The sequence below is a fragment of the Sarcophilus harrisii genome, chromosome 3, assembly GCF_902635505.1.
Source record: "Sarcophilus harrisii chromosome 3, mSarHar1.11, whole genome shotgun sequence".
Classification (NCBI taxonomy): domain Eukaryota; kingdom Metazoa; phylum Chordata; class Mammalia; order Dasyuromorphia; family Dasyuridae; genus Sarcophilus; species Sarcophilus harrisii.
Window position 1 is genome coordinate 476,983,058 of NC_045428.1, and position 20,890 is coordinate 477,003,947.

General features: G+C 35.2%; 1 protein-coding gene across 1 annotated transcript in view; it reads right to left on the reverse strand.

The window, feature by feature from the left end:
• Positions 1 to 4,469: 4,469 nt before the first annotated feature.
• Positions 4,470 to 20,890, reverse strand: part of MMP20 (matrix metallopeptidase 20) — a 47,542-nt gene continuing 31,121 nt past the window's right edge. The window contains exons 8-10 of the mRNA XM_003764279.3: positions 19,149 to 19,305; positions 7,649 to 7,752; positions 4,470 to 5,056 (exon numbers count right to left, since the gene is read on the reverse strand). Of these exons, the coding sequence (XP_003764327.2) occupies positions 4,956 to 5,056; positions 7,649 to 7,752; positions 19,149 to 19,305 (362 nt within the window). The 3' untranslated portion in view covers positions 4,470 to 4,955. The remainder of the gene's footprint in view (positions 5,057 to 7,648; positions 7,753 to 19,148; positions 19,306 to 20,890) is intronic.

A 20,890-nucleotide genomic window follows, 5' to 3' on the forward strand; every position in this document is an offset into this window, starting at 1 on the left:
ATCATGAGTTTAGAAGCTCTTTATGAATTCCACCTAATTAAAACAGAGCATCTCCTTTATGTAACCAATGAACATTCGGCCTCAAGTTACACTCTGCTGAACATGTATTGTTACCAAAGTTTGTTAGAGTGCTGTTTCCAAAAATTCTTTGCTGCTCACCTGCCTGCTTTTCCTCTACAGACATAAGAGCTGATGAAATTTCATTGCAGGATCAGGAATATTAGAGGTAGTCCAGTATCTTGGGATCCAAACAGCTGTGTTTTGTTCTTCCATAAATCTCAATTGGATATCTGATTTTGTATTGGATTCTGCCTTCACTTTCTAGTGACATTTTGGCAACACCATCACCTTGTCATTTAATTTGAGATCATTCATCACTAAATATTAAAGGAAAAACAAAAGAGATGGATAATCTCTCCATCCTTGGAAATTATCCTCCTATACATGAGATACTGCCCTTGTGTCCACCTCCATGTTGAGCTCATATTATTAAGCCATTTAATGCCTTCATTTGAAGAAGCTTTTCAAGTTTTTTTTTTTTTTAAAGACTGTCATTTCTTTACTATTTACAACATATTGGTATATACTCTTTCTCTTTCTCTCAAGTACCTCAAAATGAGATTATAAAGTGTTACTTATAATCATGTTTCTTGTTGCCCTGGAACCTAGGATGGAATTGGCTCTGCTGAATCCTTGACTGACATCTCTGAGGAAAATGTATGAGCCATTTCCCCATGAACTTCAGGTTTTTGTGTGTGTGTGTGTGTGTGTGTGTGTGTGTGTGTGTAGTGTTTCTTCTAGTTTCATTTACAAAGGTATAATTCAATTTCTCTAATAATGTATGAAACTTGTCATTGGTCAGAAATTTCACATTTAAAAGAATCAGTTATTAAATTAATGCCTATAAATTGTACAAAACCTGCATGATTCTTTCTTTTGTTTCCTTTTTTTTTTTTTTTTGCTATTCTTCTACCACCACTGAAAAAAACAGAAAAAGGTCACAGAAGACTAAGAGCCATTTAAAATTTTTAACCTGTATAAGTTGCTGCAGCCAAAAATTTTATGGTTTAGTTGCATACTTGCTGATGATGAGCTGATTCATATGTAACAAACAAAATCTTCCACTGATCATCTAAGTTAAAACCTTTTAGACTTGGTAGAATTTCCCCTCATGTGTGTTACATCAACATAGACATGAAAACTCAAAGTAGTTCATGCTCCATCAATGATTAACATGGAAATAAGACTTTTCTGAGTATTTCTCTTTCTCTAGTATATTCTCTAAGATGGCATTATGATAATGCCATTATTACAGTCTTATTAAATCCTTGTTATCTTCATTTTACCAAACAATTCTTCCAGAGTCCAGATTTGCAGTTCCCTTTATTATTTTCTCTATCTCTGAAAAGATATCATTATCAGCAAGATAAAATATACAAGTGTGTCATCAGGGACTTGATCATTTCCCTTTCGCCCCAAAATATATTCTATTCAACAGAAATTACTTTCCAACATTTAGAGCATTCCATAAATGTGAGTCATTGTTACTATTGGTTGAAATGCCTTTATTTAACTAAACATTTTCTACTTACATTTATACTGAAGCCAAGTGCATATTGTATGTGAATTATTTTGCCCCTATTTTTCAGCTGGGAAAGGTGATGAAGAAACAACATGACAACCACAATTATATTCTTTCTTTTTGTTTGGTAAATGGCCAGATGGTTCTTTCAGTGTATATAACATACATATCTAGGGATTGAGAGTGCTGTGTCATAGCATAGACATGATTATTCCAAAGGATACTTGTGCCTTTAATTTCTGATAAAAAATCACCTGGGAAATAGCTTGGCATGCTGTACAGGTTCCTAAACTGTTTTGTGCTGGGATCCCCTTAGGGAATCTAATCAAATCTATCGTCCCCTTCTCAGAATCATGTTTTTAAATGCCCAAAATAAAATACATAGTATTGTGAAGGAAACCAGAAGAAATATAGTTATTTAAGAAAAAAAATAAGTTTAGAGACTCCAGATTTAGAATCTCTGTAGTGGCTAAAGTAAAAGCTTTGAAATTAGAAAGACCTAGCTTTGAGCAGATCTCTGTTGCATATTTACTATGTGACTCTGGGAAAATTGCTTCACTTCTCAGTGACCCAAGTAATTCTCCAGGGCCCAATATACATTGATAGAGGGAATTCCCTTACTGGGCTTTCCTTTACCAATAGAGTCTCAGGTTTGAAGCAAAAAAAAAAAAAAAAAAAAAAAAAAAAAAAAGGTACAATTTTATTATTATTTTAACTTAGAGGCTTAATATTGTCTAATTTTTCAAAAGTAAAACTCCAAAATCTGCAACCTTCAATATTAGTTAGGTGAAGGATGAAGCGGGCCCTACTTATCTCAAGGGATGTTACAATCTATTCCAAAAAAGTCTCCCCTCACAATGAATTTTAATTGACAATATGCCATTGTAAAGAAAAGGAGAAGGTCATGAATTCAATGAATAATAGAAGAATGACATAGCTTTCAAAGTATTCTATTAGCAAGCGGCCATTTAGCATGTTGTAGACAAACTGCAGCAGTACCAACAAGAGCCTTTGTTTTGGGTATTTCACTGAAATGCTTTTAAAGGAGGTTGGTTCACCATCTTGCAGGAGGCAGTTACTTACACTTTGCCTTAAGCCATTGGAGAAGGAAACAGCAAATTATTCCTCTCTCCTTGCCAAGAAAATCCCATGGATAACATGGCCAATGATGGCTATTACCTTATTGCATAATGTATGGTTTATCACTCATTGTATAACCAATGAACTAGCATAATTACTAGCTAGCATAATATAAACTAGCTTTTATGCAGTTAAGAAAATTCCATGTAGGAGGCTTCACATGGGACTAATATCACTTATCTAGTTTTGGCCAGAGAAATTCAATAAAAAGCTTTAAAAACTATTTTCTCAAGCCCTCTCCTCTATTTAAAATAGAAAGTCAGGATGGTGCATTGTACTTGCAAGGTACCAATACCACCAGAGAAATGCCTTTATGCATAGGGTTGACCCCATATAGAAAATATGGCAAAATATGGACTAAAGCTACCCAGAGCCAGAATATGTGGAAGGATTATGAGAAGACTGGATGGATGGGGTATTTACAACTGTAATAATAGAAATTTTTTTTTCAAAAGAGGGTAATCCTATGCAAAGAGATTGCTTTCATTGCCAAGAAAATATAAAAAGGAAAATCCCTCGCTTTAAAAAAAATTTGAAGGAAGATAATCAACTTTACTCCTCACCATTGAAAAATGGACATTAGAAAACATGCTTAAATTGCAGGAGGAAAAAAAAAAACTCAGGTTAAAAGTTAGTATAAAGTCTATTGGGATTGTTTAACGTTACAGAATACAATATGAAATGACTCAAATAACAAATTTTACAGTGTCCTACAAATCTTAATGTGCTGAATAAGTGTTAGTTTTTACTTTCTTAAAGACTTTTTTTTTTTTTTTTTTTTTTTTTTTTTTTTTTAGAGATTTAGGGAACTAGATGATGTCATTTAAAGAAGATATCATTTAGTATAATTCTGCCTGATATCAGAAGGTGATTATGAGTCTGACCTACTAGTTCATAGAGCTATTACTTCAGAAGCTACCTATTTTAGTCCCATCATTTTACTGAAAAAGTAAAAGAAGCCCAATGAGTTTAAATGACTTGCCCAAGATCACATAACTAGTAAACATTTGAGGCAGAACTTGAATCATAACTCTTTGACTTCAGATCAGATTTTTCCATAGCCCTGCTTTCTTGTAGAGTTTTTTCCAGGTTTATATTTCTAGCTATTATTTTCACAAAATTTCAAAGCTGTCATGGTCTTCTTGGGCCACCTAGGACAACCTATTAGAAGAATCTCTTGCCCAATATACCGGAAAGTACCAGCTTTTGTTTGAAGATCTCCATTGATGGCAATACTTTTCTCCTATTCCCAGCCCCAGATAATCTATTTCACTTTTAAGTAGCTTTATTAGCTAGTTGTCCTGATACCAAGTCTAAATTTGTTCCTTTGCAACCTTTACCCCTGTTATTCCTAGTTATTTCAAAGTCCAAGCAGAAGAAATTTAGCATCTTTCACTTGACAGTTCTTCAAATACTCAAAGAAAGCTTCTGTGTCCCCTCTGAGTCATCTTTTCTCTAGTCTAAACATCTGTAGTTCCTTCAACTGATCTTCTTTTTAAGTCTATAATTCACACACTAAAAAAAATAGTTTGATAGAAGCCAGTCAATACTAAACAGAAAAGAAAAATGAGGAAATACCTTAATAAAACATTTTTGTTGGCTTTAGATTTCCTGTTACAAAGTGTCCTTCTTAGTCTTATATGGTAATTCACAACTTTGCCTGCCCTTATCTGTTTCAAAGACCATTAAGCACTAAATTGGAAAAGCAAACAAACAAACAAAAGCAACCACATTGTAATTTGGCTATATGGCTTTTTTAATAGTAACAGGACATTTAAAAAAAATGCACAGCAAATTGCAGTAATGCAAATGCCAATTGCCTATGTTGACAATGCAGCCAATAGTTTTTCTAGTCAATGAAAACATTTGTCATATGTATCAGGATACCTTAAGAGGCCTTCCTCCTGATAAGAAACAACAGACCAAAGTTTCTTAGTAAATCAAGGGAAGGGAAAATTGAGATATTAATTTGGGGAATTCATCCTGATCACTAAAATGCTACAATAAATTAGCTGAATCTGACACAGTATGAACTCATTGAATTAATGATGGTGATGGAATCGACAAGTTCAATTTTCCTTTTCACTGAGTAGTTTCTTTTGCTACCACTGTGTAAGTCAGTGCTCTCTAAAATGTCAGCCTCTCCAGGATGAATTCTATCCTACATTATGCTTCTATTCTCATGATCCAGTCGTCAGCTCTTTCCAGTAATCTTCATACTTTATGTTCTTACTTAGCAACCAATCCAGGAACTAGATTTCACCACATTAACCACATCTTCCTTCTCTATATCATATTTATAGGCTTTTGGTCCTGAAAAGAAGTAAAGGTAACCTAAAAGAGATAAATTGAAAGTTTGGTAATAACAACAACAACAACAAAAAATGGTCTAAGAATGTATAAATGAGAGAATTAGTAATGTTTCTAAAATTGGTATTGCTTTAATGGGCAACTGAGAATTTGTCAGGTGGCATGTCGTATAAACTCTTTTAGGCTGGCTTTTAATGGTTATTATAATCTGGTCTTATTCCACTACTCTTTAAAGTGATCCCGGTGATGTAGTAGGGCTGCTCTGTTACAAAGTTTCTTAAACTGTGAGCTATAACTCATGTGGGACCATGTAACTAAATGTGGGGTCATGAAATTATTATCAGTGATTGTCTGATTTATAAATCTATATAACAGGGATCACATAAAAATTTTTAGGGAAAAAAGGGGTTGCTAATGGAAAAAAGTTTAAAAAGCCCTGCTCTGTCTAGTGTCCCCTTCCCATGTCATAGTAAAAATATTATTACAACCTGATTTGGAATCAGGTGACTCATTTTCCTGAGTTCAAATATGAATTCAGGCCTTATTCTGTGACCCTAAGCAAGTCACTTAACCCTGTTTGCCTCAATTCTTCATGTGTAAAATGAGCTGGAGAAGGAAATGGCAAATCCATTATCTTTGCCAAGTATCTTTGCCAAGAAAACCCCAAATGGGATCACAAAGGGTCAGATACAATTGAAAAATGGCAGAAATTAACATGTCAGATACTATGCTAGTTGTTGGGAATAAAAATAAGAATCCAAATAATTCTAGAATTATAGAATCATAGAATTTAAGAGCTGGATAGCATTCAGTGGCCAAAAAGTCCATCCCATAGACGAAAGGAACCACTACTAAAAAATACCTTCTAAGTGGTCAACTATCCTCTGCTTAAAGACTTCTCAGCAGGAGGAACCCACTACCTCTCCAGGCAGGTTATTCCATTTTGGGGCAGATTAACTGTTAGGAACATTTTCTGACATCACACCTAAATTCACCTCTGCAGCTTCCATACAACATTCTTGACTTAGCCCCATGTAGTTCTTTTTTTGATCTAGTCCCTTTTATCATATATATATATATAATATAGCTTATACTGTGGTCCTTCTGTGCCTTGGCTCATATGATTTTCCCTTGTATATAACTCCAATGAAATCTATTCCATTTACACATTCCCTAGTCATTATCCTGTTCTTTAGGGCCCAGTTCAAGTCTTATCTTCTAAATGAAGTCTTCTGCTTCTCCAGCATATATACATTGATCTTTCCAAATGGGAAATTATCTAGTATAACCCTCTCATTTAAAAGTAGAAAGGACTGAGAGGAAAGGAGTGACTTACCTAAAGTCACACAGATAATAAGTAACAAACTCAAGATTTGAAATCAGGTTCATGGACTCTGAATCCAGTAGTTCTCTTCTGTTATAGCATGCTGGAGTCCCAGTTTCTCATCACTAGGTACTGATTTCCTAGTCTTCTTTCATGTCCCAACTGATTCTTACCTTCTTTAAGAAACTTTTCCCATCCCCCTTAATATTTATATCTTCCTTTATTGATCATTTCCTATTTATTGTTTGTATTTTCTTTGTATATAGTTGTTTACATGTTTTCTTCCCAATTAGACTGTGTGTTCCTTAAGAGCAGATAATGTCTTGAACCTTTCTTTATATTCTCAGTGTTTGGCATAGTACCTGGCACATAGTAAGTGCTTCACAAATGGTAGCTGATCCACTATAGTGTTTTGTGCTGTGTTGTTCTTTAACTGTTACATTTGTGCTAGTTTTTCTCTGGTGGATATTTAATTTTTAAAAAGTTGCTATTTTTTGTTATATCATCTTCATTTTGGGACTCTCAACCCCCTCCTATCAAATAACAATCCTTTATGATTTTTTTTTTAAAGAGGGGAAATCAAAGCAGTTTGGAGGAATATTTCCAATTAAGGGTGGGGGCTATGTCTAATAATGATAACTTGAATTTATATAATGTGAGATTTGATTTGGTGAGGTTTTGTAGGTAATTCAAGTAATATTACATTAATGTTACACATGAGGAAACTGTGATTTGGAGAAGTTAAGTCAGTGACATTTAACTATTAAGTGTCTGAAATAGGGTTCAAATGCAAGGCTCCTGATTCTCTAAGTCCATTATTACTCAACTCTTTCATATTTTCTTATACTTTGGTACCATTGTTCCCACCAATTCAATAGTGGTTGACTTATTGAATGTATCTGCCTTTTTTGAATTTTTCCGTAAGAAGAGATAGAGCAGTACTGTTAGTTTATGCACAGATCCTAAGTCAGAGTCTAGAATCCTAGGGATCTGGTCAGCTACCTTTAAATAACATGTCAAACAATTTATATGAACCAGTCTTATATTGTGCTAAGCAGAACCTAGAACCTTAATCTTTTTTGTCATGAATTCTGTGGCAATTTAGTGAAACCTATGAACCCCTTTTTCAAATAATATTTTTAAATGCATAAAAATACATAGAATTGCAAAAGATATCAATTATATTGAAATACACATGTATTTTTTCCTATCCAAATTCATTGAATTCTTGACATCCTACTTTAAATCTTTTTCTGAAATGGCATCTATCTCAGTTTTGATAAGGTACTCACCATTCACTTCAACAGCAGCATCAATTTTGCCAGTTATTCCTGAAAATTCTTCTTCAATATTCTTTGGGTAATCTTTTTCCATTTTCCTTTTTACTTCATCATAACTAGACAAATAAGATATTTCACAAATAAAACACATTTAAAGGATCAATAAAAGCAATCCCAAAATAAGACTTTTTGGACACTTAGAAGTAGTTCTTGATAGAAGACTTCCATGTATTTAATTAATGACATCCCTTGTTTTCATACTTGTCCTTTAAATATAAGGCTAAATTTTGCAAAACACTTTGAAACAATACCTTTGATATCCACAATGCATTAGGAAGGAAGTAGAATGTGTTCTACTTTACTCACTTTACAAATGATAAAGCTCAGATTCTTAGAGGTTAAATAATCTTTGTAAAGTCACTCAATGAAGTTTTAACTACATTTATTATTCCAAATAAATTAGAATTTAAATTGGAAATAAAGTTCTTTTTATTTTTTAAGCACCGTTGTTTCCTACCAATCTTGTAACAGTAACAAAGAATGGGAAATGAAGATAATCCAGCATAGTTTATTCTTGATGAACTCATGATAGATAGTTTGTAGTAATGACCAATTTCTTTCCAAATGCTTACCAACTACTTCCTTTAGTAATTCTTCCTTAGTTTTAGAATTTTGCTAGGAATCTTCAAGAAGCTAGTGGGTCTTTATAGTTGATAGTATTACTAGGGTTGGACAACATGGGAAAATTCTTGTGTTATTCCATGTAGTTTTCATTTCTTTGTTCATGATTTAATTATTTTACTTTTGGTAAAACATCATATTGGTCCTTTTTATCTTTATATCATAGCTCCTACTTCAGACTGAATTCTTCTGCCTTGTGACAAAGAAAAAAAAAACTACTCAAAATCATCTGATAGTGACTGTATCTGATAATATATATCATATGCTATACTTTTTTTGATGGAATCAATATATTTTATTTCCTTTCATTGGGACCTCATTGGCCTTGCAACTATTGAGTTCAGTTTTATTTTAGTGATCTTTTCATTTGCACTGTTTGTAGGCATGATTCATAATGCTCCCATAGTATTACTTATTTTGCTCTACATTAGTTCTGATAAATATTCCCATATTTCTCTGAATTCTTTATATTTGTAACTTTTGATTGCATAATAATATTCCACAGTATTCCTCTATTTTGAATTTTAAGCTATTTCGCAATTAAAAGGCTCCTACTTTGTTTTTAGTTCTTTAAACACCAAAAGTGTTATGAATATTTTTGGCATCTATTGGAACTTTCTTTGTTGTTGTTTTTTGTTTTTGCTTTCTTGGGGGCATTTGCCCAGTAGTCAAATCATTGGATGGAAGCATATGGACTGCTCGTAATTTTCTAGCTATAAAGATCACTAATAAATAATGAAGTTAATAAAAATTAACTTCAGAAGCAGGCCAGCTCTGGGCATTTCCATGGCAGAAGTAGAAGGCATTAACAAGTATTGCCCCCATTATTCATTTGTCCTCAAGGAGTTGCTTGTCTTGCTACTTCCTCAAGCTTCAGTGTTACTTTATTGCACTTAAGCTCATGAAAATATTCCCAAAATATCCAGGAATGGGTTTTTATGATTAGGTAAAGTTTGTTTAGGTTCTGGGGGAAGAACTATAGGGGAAGAGTATATTTGAAATTACCTGAGGAAATTCATTTCCAATAACTTCCTTGATGTAGTGAGAAAAAAAATGAGCTAAATAATGAGAAGCATAAACGAAAGTATATATTTAATCTTTCCCAAAGATCGTGTAGGGAGGCAGTGAGGTTTTTTCCATTGGCTGAAATACAACACTGACCCAATGAGGTTTTGCTGCTAACAGATAAGATTGATGGAAGTAGAATTAGGGGGTTAGGTGCCTAGAGAAATATTACCTTGCCACTTGAACTTAGCTTATATGAAAATTCATTTTCATCCTATTCCAGAGGAGATTTTAGACATATTTAAACCTGTTAGATACTTATCTGTAACAGAAGGCTGCCAATACCTAGACATAGAACAATCTTATCCTGGGGGCATTTTATATTTTGTTAGCTGGATATAGTAGATATGATTAAAGAACTGTTCACTTTTCCTTAGGGGAAGAGGATCATGTATTTGGAGTCATTTTTTTTGAATGCGAAGAGATAATCTCAAAAACTGGCGTAAGGGAGCCAGGTCCAACAGAGACTATATTTAGTAACCAATAGCTACCAAGAGATTATCTTAAACCAAGAGAGCCATTTCCACATTAACTAATCTGAGGCCAGAGAAGCAACATCTAGTAGAAACAGAATGTCTAGTAGTTATCAGTAGACGATTCAAGCATATTGGGAACAAGTAGAATAACTCACCCAGAACAGGTATTACACCCAATAGAAAGGAGTCCCACTGAGAATAGTTTAATGATATAGACAAAATATCACAGTAGTCTGGTGACTACTGTCATGGAGACATGACTTGACATGTGTCCTGGCTACAAGTGTTTTCTCTAATATAAAGTATATAAGTACATATTTATTATATGTATTATATATAAATGTATAGATAAATATAAAATAATATTAAAGATGGGAATGTACCTCATGGATGATCCTTATTTATATCCATTATCCTCACAGATGATGATGAAGTTCATATTTTGTGGTATAATGTGGCTCAGGCTTATGGGGAAATGCTTTATTTTAATTTTTGTTACTATGTTATTTCATTTAGAATGTTTTAAAAATTAACCATAAGGAATAATAAAGATAGTGAGTTGATCCATAGGCACGTCAATTGAGATGTCTTTTTGAGAAACAAATAGTAATATGATACCATTGAACTGATTGCAGAACACAGAGGAAGAGAGAAGGGTGTGTGTGGGGTAGGTTGGGGAGCAGAGGTACAGCCACAGGGTAGATGATCAGCACAATGATAGGAATTGCTGAATAAATGTATCTAGTAGTTTGGGGACCAACAAAATATAGCATGTTAGTTGACTTTGCATTCACTTACTAATCAATCACAATAGCTTACCCAAATCAGGAATTTCAAAGCTAAGTGGATTAACTCTCCCAAAAGACTTGGTACATTTTTTTATGGTCATCTGGTGTGGGGTGCTATAATGGTTGGGGAAAAATTGCAAGGAAGATGGCAAGATGACTATGATAGATAATAAATGGGATATGAAGCATTGTTTGGGTTAGTTTTCTGGGGCCAAATAAGTATAGAGGTCTAATTTAATCAAAATAATTTTAAGCTCCTTGAAAGTAGGTAAGGTATAGTTAAAAAAAATGTTTTTATCTCTAGCCTATGAGACTGTCTTGCACATAACAAATATTTCAAAAATGATTCTTGAATGGAGAGTGCTAATAGATGACAAACAAATTTAGGAAGAAAGCGGGAGGATGCTAAAGATAAAAAACTTATTTCCTGATTTCATCTGGGGAATTCATTCAGGATAAAAAAATGGTCCTAAATTGAAGAACTTAAGTTTATGCTTTTATTACTGTAATTCAGGTACATTATAAATGAAATGGGATTTTATATTATCTCCCAGGAACCTACCACATATAATTTGTTTCTGGGGGGAAAAGGTCCAATGATGGCTGGTGACTACTGAGTACATAGTGTCTCTTGGGTATTACTTTCTTATACATACTAACTTCTAGGTCCCTACATTCAGGGAAATCTGCTAGGTCAGAGTGGCTAGAACATCTCTCAGCAAGGGCATGATTATATCTTTTCAGTTATAGAGATCATAGAGCAAAAACTATGCATAATATAGGATAGAAGTAACTTTTCTTTTTTGACCTTTATGTAATGACATTGTATCCCTATATGATCAGCCTTAAGTAATAAGCTCATGTGTGAATTACTTGGGACAAACAATTTTTTTCAACATCAAGGATCATGCCTGTATTCAATTGACATTAGTCTATTTCAGGACAAATGATGTTGACCTTCAAAGAGAAACCATAATGATCTGGTTTCCCATTCTCTAGTTCTGTTGGTCAAGAGCTGGATTTTGTCTTTTTGCATTGGTGTTTCATTACCCTCTGTTGCCATATTTTAAATTCTGCAATCTTAAAGAATGAATATTATTCCAGGGAAGTGTAATGGAGTTCTTAATGCACAATCTTCATTGACTTCTAGAAATATTATAGCAGTGGTTGGTGTAAGGAGGGCAAATGTTCAAGATTAACAGTAACAAAAAAAGCACTTGCCATGCGTGAGAAAATAGAAATATGGAAATGTACAAGACTGGAAACAGAATTTTTACTGATGAAACTCACTTAATTCCTCTGTGCCTTGAATTAACTCAATTGTGAAATAACTATTGAACTAGTTTTCTGATGACCTTCTAGCCTTAATCTATACTTTTATTATCCTATGACCAAAAATCATGTAAAGAAATGATTGATCTATGGTGTGTATAAATATCCTCTGGGTAGTGGTAGAGTAGGTAAAGGGGACATTTTATTCATTATTTAATGTGGATAAACCAATAGCAATTGGATTAATTTCTATTGATGAGTACAATTTAACTGTCATCTATTACTATAGTAGCTGGGATGATTTTCAGGAATTCATAGTATCACACATCCATGGTTTACAGTTTAATGGATGAAATGACTTCCTTTTGTCAGGGGTCTTCATTTTGAGTGGATTTAATTAAGTTTTTAAAATGCACTTTCCCTTTTTAATTTCTGGAGTTTTGGTCTTCTTTATTCCTGTAAATTAAGGCCATAAATTCACCTTCTCAGGAAGCTGGGGAAAGCTGTGAAGGAATGTGTCTATGTATAACTTATGTTTGCCTTATGAAGATATGGGAAGGTTGGGAAAGGAAGAATCCCTTGATCAGACATTTGTAACCAGTTCTTATTGACAAATACAGCAGCAAATGGGGGCTATTTTCTGGTGGGCTTCATTGCTCTGCTGTACTTATCTACTCCTTCTGAAGTTGCTATTGGGACTTATTATCCTTGGGTTCCTGGTGTTACCACTAGTATATCTCTAATTAGAAACTCCAGAAATACCAGGGACATTATAATGGGAAACTTCTCAAAGGTGTATTAATCACTGAAGTAACTCAGATTAGAAGTTCACCAGAAGTTTCATAAGGACAAGCCAAATATTTCTAGTATTTCGTTTCTTAGGTTTCTATTTTCTTGAAATATTATTTGTTCCAGAGACTATCTTTACATGAAAACTTAGAAAGCTAGAGAGAGAAAAAGAAGAAGGTCCTAGAGAATAAACTATGGGTCATAAAATTGAATCATTCCTGATTATTTAATCTGGGGTTGTTAAATTAAAGATGATATCTAGAGATCATAGGATGTGTCTGTATTTCTGGTGAGCCAATATTCCAAATGCGACAGGTCATCCAAGAGATATTGCAATAACTTATTCTATATTTCAAGTCTCAGGTCAATGTTCTGACATTTGTCTCCATTATTCACTTTTTCTTCAGTGGATAAAATTTAAGTAATTGGAAGTGTGTGTAAAGCAGAAAAATGGGAAGTAGCAATGATACAGTATGAACATTGCTGTATGTGGAGTTGAAGATCTGGGACTTAGTTCTTTTACCAACATTGATTATCTATGTGTCCCTAAGCAACTAATTTATCTTTTCAGTTTCCTCATTTGTAAAAGGAGTTTGAGAATATTAGTACTATCTAGCTCCTTAAAACATTATCTAAATGTGAGGTGTGCATGGTAGTAATTGTGGGACCCAGTCACTAACCACAAATTCAAACCCAGAAGGGATTATAGAGGTCATCCAGTCCAAAATTCTCATTTATTTTTTCAGTTTAGGAAGCTGATGCCTATGTAAGTAGCTTGCCCTAGGTCACTTCAATCTCAGTGACTCAGACTATGTATGTCTCTTGTGAAAAAAGGCACTCTGTACATACCACACTTTTTATGAATGGGAGAATGCGTTTTAGTTATATGATGTTGGGAAAGTCACTAATCTCTTTAAGCTTCAGTTACCTCATCTGTAAGATAGGGATAATAATATTTTCAATTTCTCCCTTAAGGGATTATTGTGAGAAAGTTTAAAAAACATCTATAAACATTATTTTGTGTGAAATGAGGTTCTTCTCTTTTCCCTCTTTCTGTTCCTCCTTCCCTCTCTCCTCCTCCTTTGTTTTTCTCCTGCTCCTTCTCTTCTTCCTTGTCTTGTTCCCTCCTCCTCATCTTTATCTCCTCCTCCTTCTCCTCCTCTTTCCTTCCTTCCTTCCTTCTCCTTCTCCTCCTCCTTTTCTTCCTCCTCCTCCTCCTCCTCCTCCTCCTCCTCCTCCTCCTCCTCCTCCTCCTCCTTCTTCTTCTTCTTCTTCTTCTTCTTCTTCTTCTTCTTCTTCTTCTCCTTCTCCTTCTCCTTCTCCTTCTCCTTCTCCTTCTTCTCCTCCTCCTCCTCCTCCTCCTCCTCCTCCTCCTCTTCCTCCTCCTCCTTCTCCTCCTCCTTCTCTTCCTTCTCCTCCTCCTCCTTCTTCTCCTCCTCCTTCTCTTCCTTCTCCTCCTACTCCTCCTTCTCTTCCTCCTCCTCCTTCTTCTTTTCTTCTTCTTTCTTTTTCTCCTCCTCTTCTCTTCCTTCTCCTCCTCATCTCTTCCTCCTTGTCCTCTTCCTCCTCTTCCTCTTCCTTCCTTCCTTCCTTCTCCTCTTCCTCCTTTTTTCCCTTCTCCTTCTCCTTCCTTTCTTTTCCTCTTTTTTCCTTTCTTCTCCTTTTCTTCCTCCTCCTCCTCTTTCCTTTCTCCTTCTTCTTGTCTTTCTTCTTTTCCTTTTTTTTTTTGTTCTTGTTCATGTTCTTCTCCTCTTCCTCCTCCTCATTCTCATCCTCATCATCACCATCACTGCCTTCCATGCAATAGGACTTTCCCTCCAAGGTATCAAAGGCAAGAAATGGTTCCATTCAATGACTGAGTCAAAAAAATTGTGTGTCCGATGTCTGCCTTATCTGTCTATCTATCTATCATCTATCTATTTCTATTTTTCTGTATCCCCAATAAGCTTTTTGATTCTAATGAATAATTTAGTCAAAACTGAGGACCCACCGACTCTAGACATGTCTAGAGGGAAGTGTGAGGTTTCCTTGGCTACCTAGGTTTCTTTCATTGTGTGCCAATTGCTCAAGCTTCATTAAGATGCTACTTGTTAAATAAGGCCAACTAAAAAGTCACAACATTATCTTTGGCAAGAAGGAGAGTGTACTGATTGTTCTGTGAGTAAATTTAATGTGTCTTCCAAGAGGGGAAACAGGAAGAGCACAGATAATTAAAATCCAATGAGAATCCTTAAACTTCCTTTTAGCAGAGGATTCCATCATCTCTTTAAACTTAGTTTTTTAGGTAGTTCCAATAGACTTGTGATGGAAAGTGCTATCCACATACAAAGAGAGAACTATGGAGATTGAATGTGGATCAAAGCATAGTATTTTCACTTGTTTTTTGGGGTTTTTTTGCTTGCTTTTTTCCCCTTTTGATCTGATTTTTCTTGTGCAATATGGCAAATATGAAAATATGTTCAGAAGAATTGCACATGTTCAACCTATATTGGATTGCTTGCTACCTTGGGAAGAGGGAAAGGGAAGGAAAGGGAGAAAAATTAGGAATGCAACATTGTGCCAAAGTGAATGTTGAAAATCATCTTTCTATATATTTGGAAAAATAAAATGCTATTAAAAACAAAAATAAAAAGTAAGAAAACAAAACCTTAGCCTTTTACTTGAAAAGTTGACAAGTCACAGTAACATGTGAATAGGAGTAGGGCAGTAGAGATAGAGGACTTTTGGATTTGGTGGCAGGTGACCTTGATTTGAATTCTACTTCAGAATGTATTAGATTCATAATCATAGGTTAGTCATTTAATATCTCAATTCTTCATTAAAATAGGGACATTTGAATGCTCTACTTCATGAGGCTCTTATGAGGAAAGCACTTTACCATCCTTCAAGTGTTATACAAATGTTAACACTGAAGTGATTTCTCAGGACTTTGGTATAGGAAGGGAGCTGACTCAAAAGCCTGGATCCTCAAGAAAAAAAAGAGTGGGATTAATCTATCAGAATCAGACCCTTTATAATAAAACATTATTTTTGGCTCTACTTGCTCTTTGAAAGGAATAACAAAGAATGGACCTGTTCCTTTGTCTGCTTCTGGGTAAAGTCCACAGTAAAGGAAGAATTGCTTAAGGTTTGTGACGCATTGAATGTCAACATTGTGGTTTATACCCTCTTTCCCATGGAAATCCATTCTGAGCTCAAAGCCTGGCTTTATTTTTCAAAAAGGAAAGTCTGAGAAAGAAATGGTGTGGTTTTGAGGTTTAGAAACAAAATTAGAAGTCACAGCTCATGGTTCCCCAGAGTACTGCTGATGGTACACTGGGCTTTTCTGTTCTGTGAGTGTTGTAGCTCACTGTGCGCTAGCAACTCTGAAATGGGGAAAACAATCACTCTCTAAGGGAAAGGATGGGAAGTATGGATTTATAGAGGATTTGTAGGCTGCATAACAAGTAATAGATGATGGAAGGTTGTGTCATTCTTGGAAGGAGCATCAGAGTTGGAAGCAGGAAAACTGGATCATGGCCTTGGTTCTGTGATTAAGTAGATGTTCAATCTCGGAAAAGCCATTTACATTTTCTGGTCCTCATTTCCTTCAGCGGTAAAATGAGGAGATTGAACTGATTATTTCCAAGTTTTCTTTTAGCTTTAACATCTCAGGGTTTTTTCTTTGGTCCTTTAAGGATTAATGATTTCTTCATGTGTTTGCTTCCTCTAGTGTCACAGATTGAAAGCTCTGATAACTTGAGAGTTGTAGTGGCCAAAAATTCCATTGCTCTATGGCCAACCTGATAACAAGTCTCTTTATATTTAATTACATTAATCCTGTGATGACAAGCAAACTAATCATCATAATGTCTATTCTGGAAGTCTTTCTAACTCATTAACTCACTTAGAGTTTGCACTTTATTGACATAGCTTTTTAATACAGGATCATGTATGTCCATGAGGCATCAAAAAAAAAACTTTAGTTGAGATTTATAGTTTTATGATTTATAAATACATCAGGGCTATAATTTTGGCCTCTCTTTATTATATGGCCTGCTATTATCACTCCTTTCCCTGTCTTTCACTCCAATACATCTGAAGTCCTTAGTGCTCCCTTATCCTCAGCATCTAACATTTGGCTCTTGTTTGAAGGCAATGAAAAGGATTGGAGGAGAATTATCATTTTTGAGAAACTTAATAAGAATGTTAAGTTATGAATAACCTCCATGTTGCAGAATGTTCATTGTGGTCTGGGTGTATATAGGTCATAGATTTAGAGTTGGAAAGCACCTTGGGATCCATCAGACACAATCCCTTTATTTTATAGATGAAGAAAATGAGGCACGCAGCCATAGCTTCAATGTTTTGCCCAGAGTAAAAATTCTAATAAGTATCTGAGGTGAGATTTGAACTCAGGTCTTCAGTCTAAGGATCCCTTCATTTATGCAAGGAATGAATGGATGAAAAATAATTTGATAATGGAGCATCTGTTATGATCATAAAATTAATTTGTACTTCTTGGAAATATAATAATTCATTGTTCTAGCTAAGATTTTGGAAATTAATAATCGGTTTATTAGCAATAGTTATAACTATATGTATAAGTATTTGAAAGTCTTTCTAGTAGAAAAAGGGTCAGACATTCTGCTTGACTTCAGAGGGAAAAATGAATAGAAGATGCAAAGAATTTGGGCTTGATATATAGAAAGGAAAAAAAGTTGCTAACAATTATAGTGAATCAAAAGAAGAGGCTATCTAGGGAGGGAATAGGCTATCCCTATTGCTGGAGGTCTTCAAGCAAAGACTGGATGGTTTTTTATATACCATTTGGAGATGTTGTAGAAAAGATTCTTATTTAAATATTGGTAGATCTGGATGGCCTATGAGATTCATTTCAACTCTAAGATTCTGTGATTTTATTTTATTTATTTTTGGGAGGGTGGAAATTTGGACCTATGGTTTCTTCTACATGAAAAAAAATATGTTCATGAAGAGGCTGATGGGTAATTGCCTTCCCTTCCCCTCCTCCATTAGAGCATGAGCTTTTTGAAGACATGTTATTTGCCTTTCTTTGTATCCTTAGCCTTTAGTGCTATGACAGCTAGATGGCACAGTGGATATAGTACTGGTTCTGGTATCAGGGAGACCTGAATTCAAATCCAGTCTCAGATAATTAGCTGTGTGACTTTGGACAAATCACTTAAATCTGTTTGCCTCAAGTTTCTCATCCATAAGATGAACTAGAGAAGAAAATGGCAAACCATTCCAGTAGCTTTGTCAAGAAAACCCCCAAATGTCAGACATTACTTCAATGACTAAACAACAAGTGCCCAGTGCCAGGCACATAGTAGGTACTTAATTATTACTTTGTTGAATTGGTTTGTGATTTATATTAAGAGAATTGCCTGGGGCTCTGAGAGATTAAGTAACTTGCTACTGGACACTCAGCTAGAAAGTATTAGAGGAAGCATTTGAAATTAGGTTTTTTCTGTCTTCATCAGTTTTCAGTTTTTATTTTCATGTTACCTCATTTCTGTCAATTAGCAAAAAGTCCATTTAATTTTAGGTAGCACATTTCCTCCATAGAGCGCTGCAGCTAATTAATATTCCCCCAAATACAAGGAGTTGGATTTAATATATAGCTGACATTGCTGAACCAAAAAGTCTTGCTGGTAGGTAGATAGAAACAAAGTTGGATCTGGAGTCAAAGACCTAAATTTGAATCCAGTTCTTCCACTCACCTTTGTGACCTTATCACTTATATTCTTTTATAAAATGAGGTAATGGGATTATACCATTTTAGTGGATTCCAGGGCCTGTCCTGCTTTCCTGGGATTGGGGCAGTGCTGTTGTGGCCTGCACTGGACTGTGCTCCACTCCCACCCAGGTAAAATAAATCTTTCCTGCCAACTTTTTAAATTGTCTTTAGATGGGATATTTTCTCACCCCATCCTTTTGTGGATTCTGCTGCTCCAGAAATTGTTTTATGGCATAATTTAAAGATGTTTGGAGGGGTTTTGGATAGAGCTTGGTTTAGTTGCTGTCTTTTGTCCATCATCTTGGCTTTACCTCCATAGCAGGATCTTTTAATTTGGTTGGATTATAATTCCTTCCCTAGCTCTTAACTCTTATGATTTCTGTTTTCATGCTATTCCCTGATGGCAATTTCTGAATTCTTGCACTCATTATTTTAGATTTAGTTAGCACATTGAAACATCTGGTACATTGGTCTCCTAGATACCGAACAATGGCATTACTGAGTGAATTTTTCACTTCTCAGTTGTGTTGTTCAGCCCCAGACACAGTCAGGGGAAGCAGTAAATGATGCATAAGTGGTCTGGATGATCAATCAGTTGACTCATCAAATATTCTACATTCTTCTCCACAATAGGATTTTCATTCCAGTGAAACAAAATACTATTCACTAGGTTAAAAAAAAATAAGCACTGGTAAAAGTACCTGTAGTAATCCTCCCCAACAAAGAAGAGAGTCTTCCGGGGCTCCCTTAGGTAGACAGCTGCATCTATTTGCTGCACATGCCTGGGGAACCCAAAATCATAGATGGTTCTGGGAGGACCCTGCATTTGGAATCCTCTTGTTATCCAGTAGTGAGGACCTAAGCACAGAACAAAGAATGTTAAAAAGAAATGAAGCAATGGATCATTTCACAGTGCTTTCCTCTGAGGAAGCACTATTTCCTATTCCTATGAAATCCTATGAGTTCCCTTTTTGATTCCCTCTCACAAACAGCATCTTCCTTTTTGGCCAGAGTGACAATAAGGTTGGACAATAAGAAGGACACACACACATGGTCCTTCTGTCATTCAGATTACTCTAGAAATCCCACTTCTTTTCTGAAAACAAAGGTCAATATCCTAGGGATGACTGCCTGGGCAGTTTTCCTGGCTAGAACTCCTAACAGTAGCTGGAACTTCAGCAAGTATAAGTCTGGGAATGTGGAAAGATGCTTAGCTATGCTTGTAGGTGGGGACTTTCCCCCAGCAATACTAACAATAGCTTAGTTTGTTGGTTGCTTATTCTTTGTTTTTGAAGAATTCCAAAAATGCATCACCGTGTTAGAGTCAAGTTATGGTGTGTCTAATTGTGGCTGATCAGACCAGTACAAGCTTGGAATGCTCTACTATAGGCCAGGCACAAATAGTCTGTGTGAACATTTCAGGTGGTTCCCTAAATTGGCACATTTCACATTTCTTTTCGCATGCTCCAATTCTGCTTTGTGCGCAGAGCACACAGTGTGGTTTTTAATATAGACAAGCCAAGCCAGTGATTCTTTGCCAGCATTTCCCACATCACAGAATCAATTCCTATAGATCTTTAACTGGTAGGAAGATATACATCATTTCTAGTCATTTTTCATTCTCAAAATTTTGTGATAGCCATTTTGTTCAATCATTTTTCAGTCATGTTTGACTTCCTGTGACCCTATTTGATATTTTCTTTGCAAAGACACTGGAGTGCTTTGCCTTTCCTTTCCCAACTCATTTTGCAGATAAGGAAACTGAGGCAAGCAGAATTAAATGACTTTTCCAGGGTCACATAACGAGGAAGTGTTTGAGGTCATATATGAACACAAGATGAGTCTTCCTCACTCCAGGCTTAGCATTCTATCCATTGTATCACCTAGGTGTCCTCTGTGGGAACCATAGAGTAGGTAAAATATAAACACTATAGGATTATAGGGTATAATACTTAACCAAAGCCCAAGAGTGGTGGGTAACTTGTTCAGGATCCCACATATAGTGTCAGAGATGAAATTTGAATCTAGGTCCAGAGCTTTTCCCATTCTCTCTCTTTTGTTACTACCAAATGTAGGCATTATAGTATAGTGGGAAAAAGCACTAGTTTGAGAAAGGAACTGCTGTGGCTTACCTTTCTAATCTGTAAAATGGAAATAATAATAATTACAGCATGAACATCACAAAGTTATGAGAAAAGCAAACACTCTATAAATAGAAGCTATTATTTCATATTAATTTCTATAGGGATTAAATATTAGTTTATTTAGTTTAATTAAAAGAACTCCTGGTCATATTGTAAGAGCATTGATTTAGGTCTAAAAGGTTCCTACTAGTCACCATCTATTGCAATCCCCTCATTTTACAGATGAGGAAATTTGGGACTTGAACATTTTAAATGACTTGTTAAAGATCACATGGGTGTCAAACTGGCAGAACTGAGAT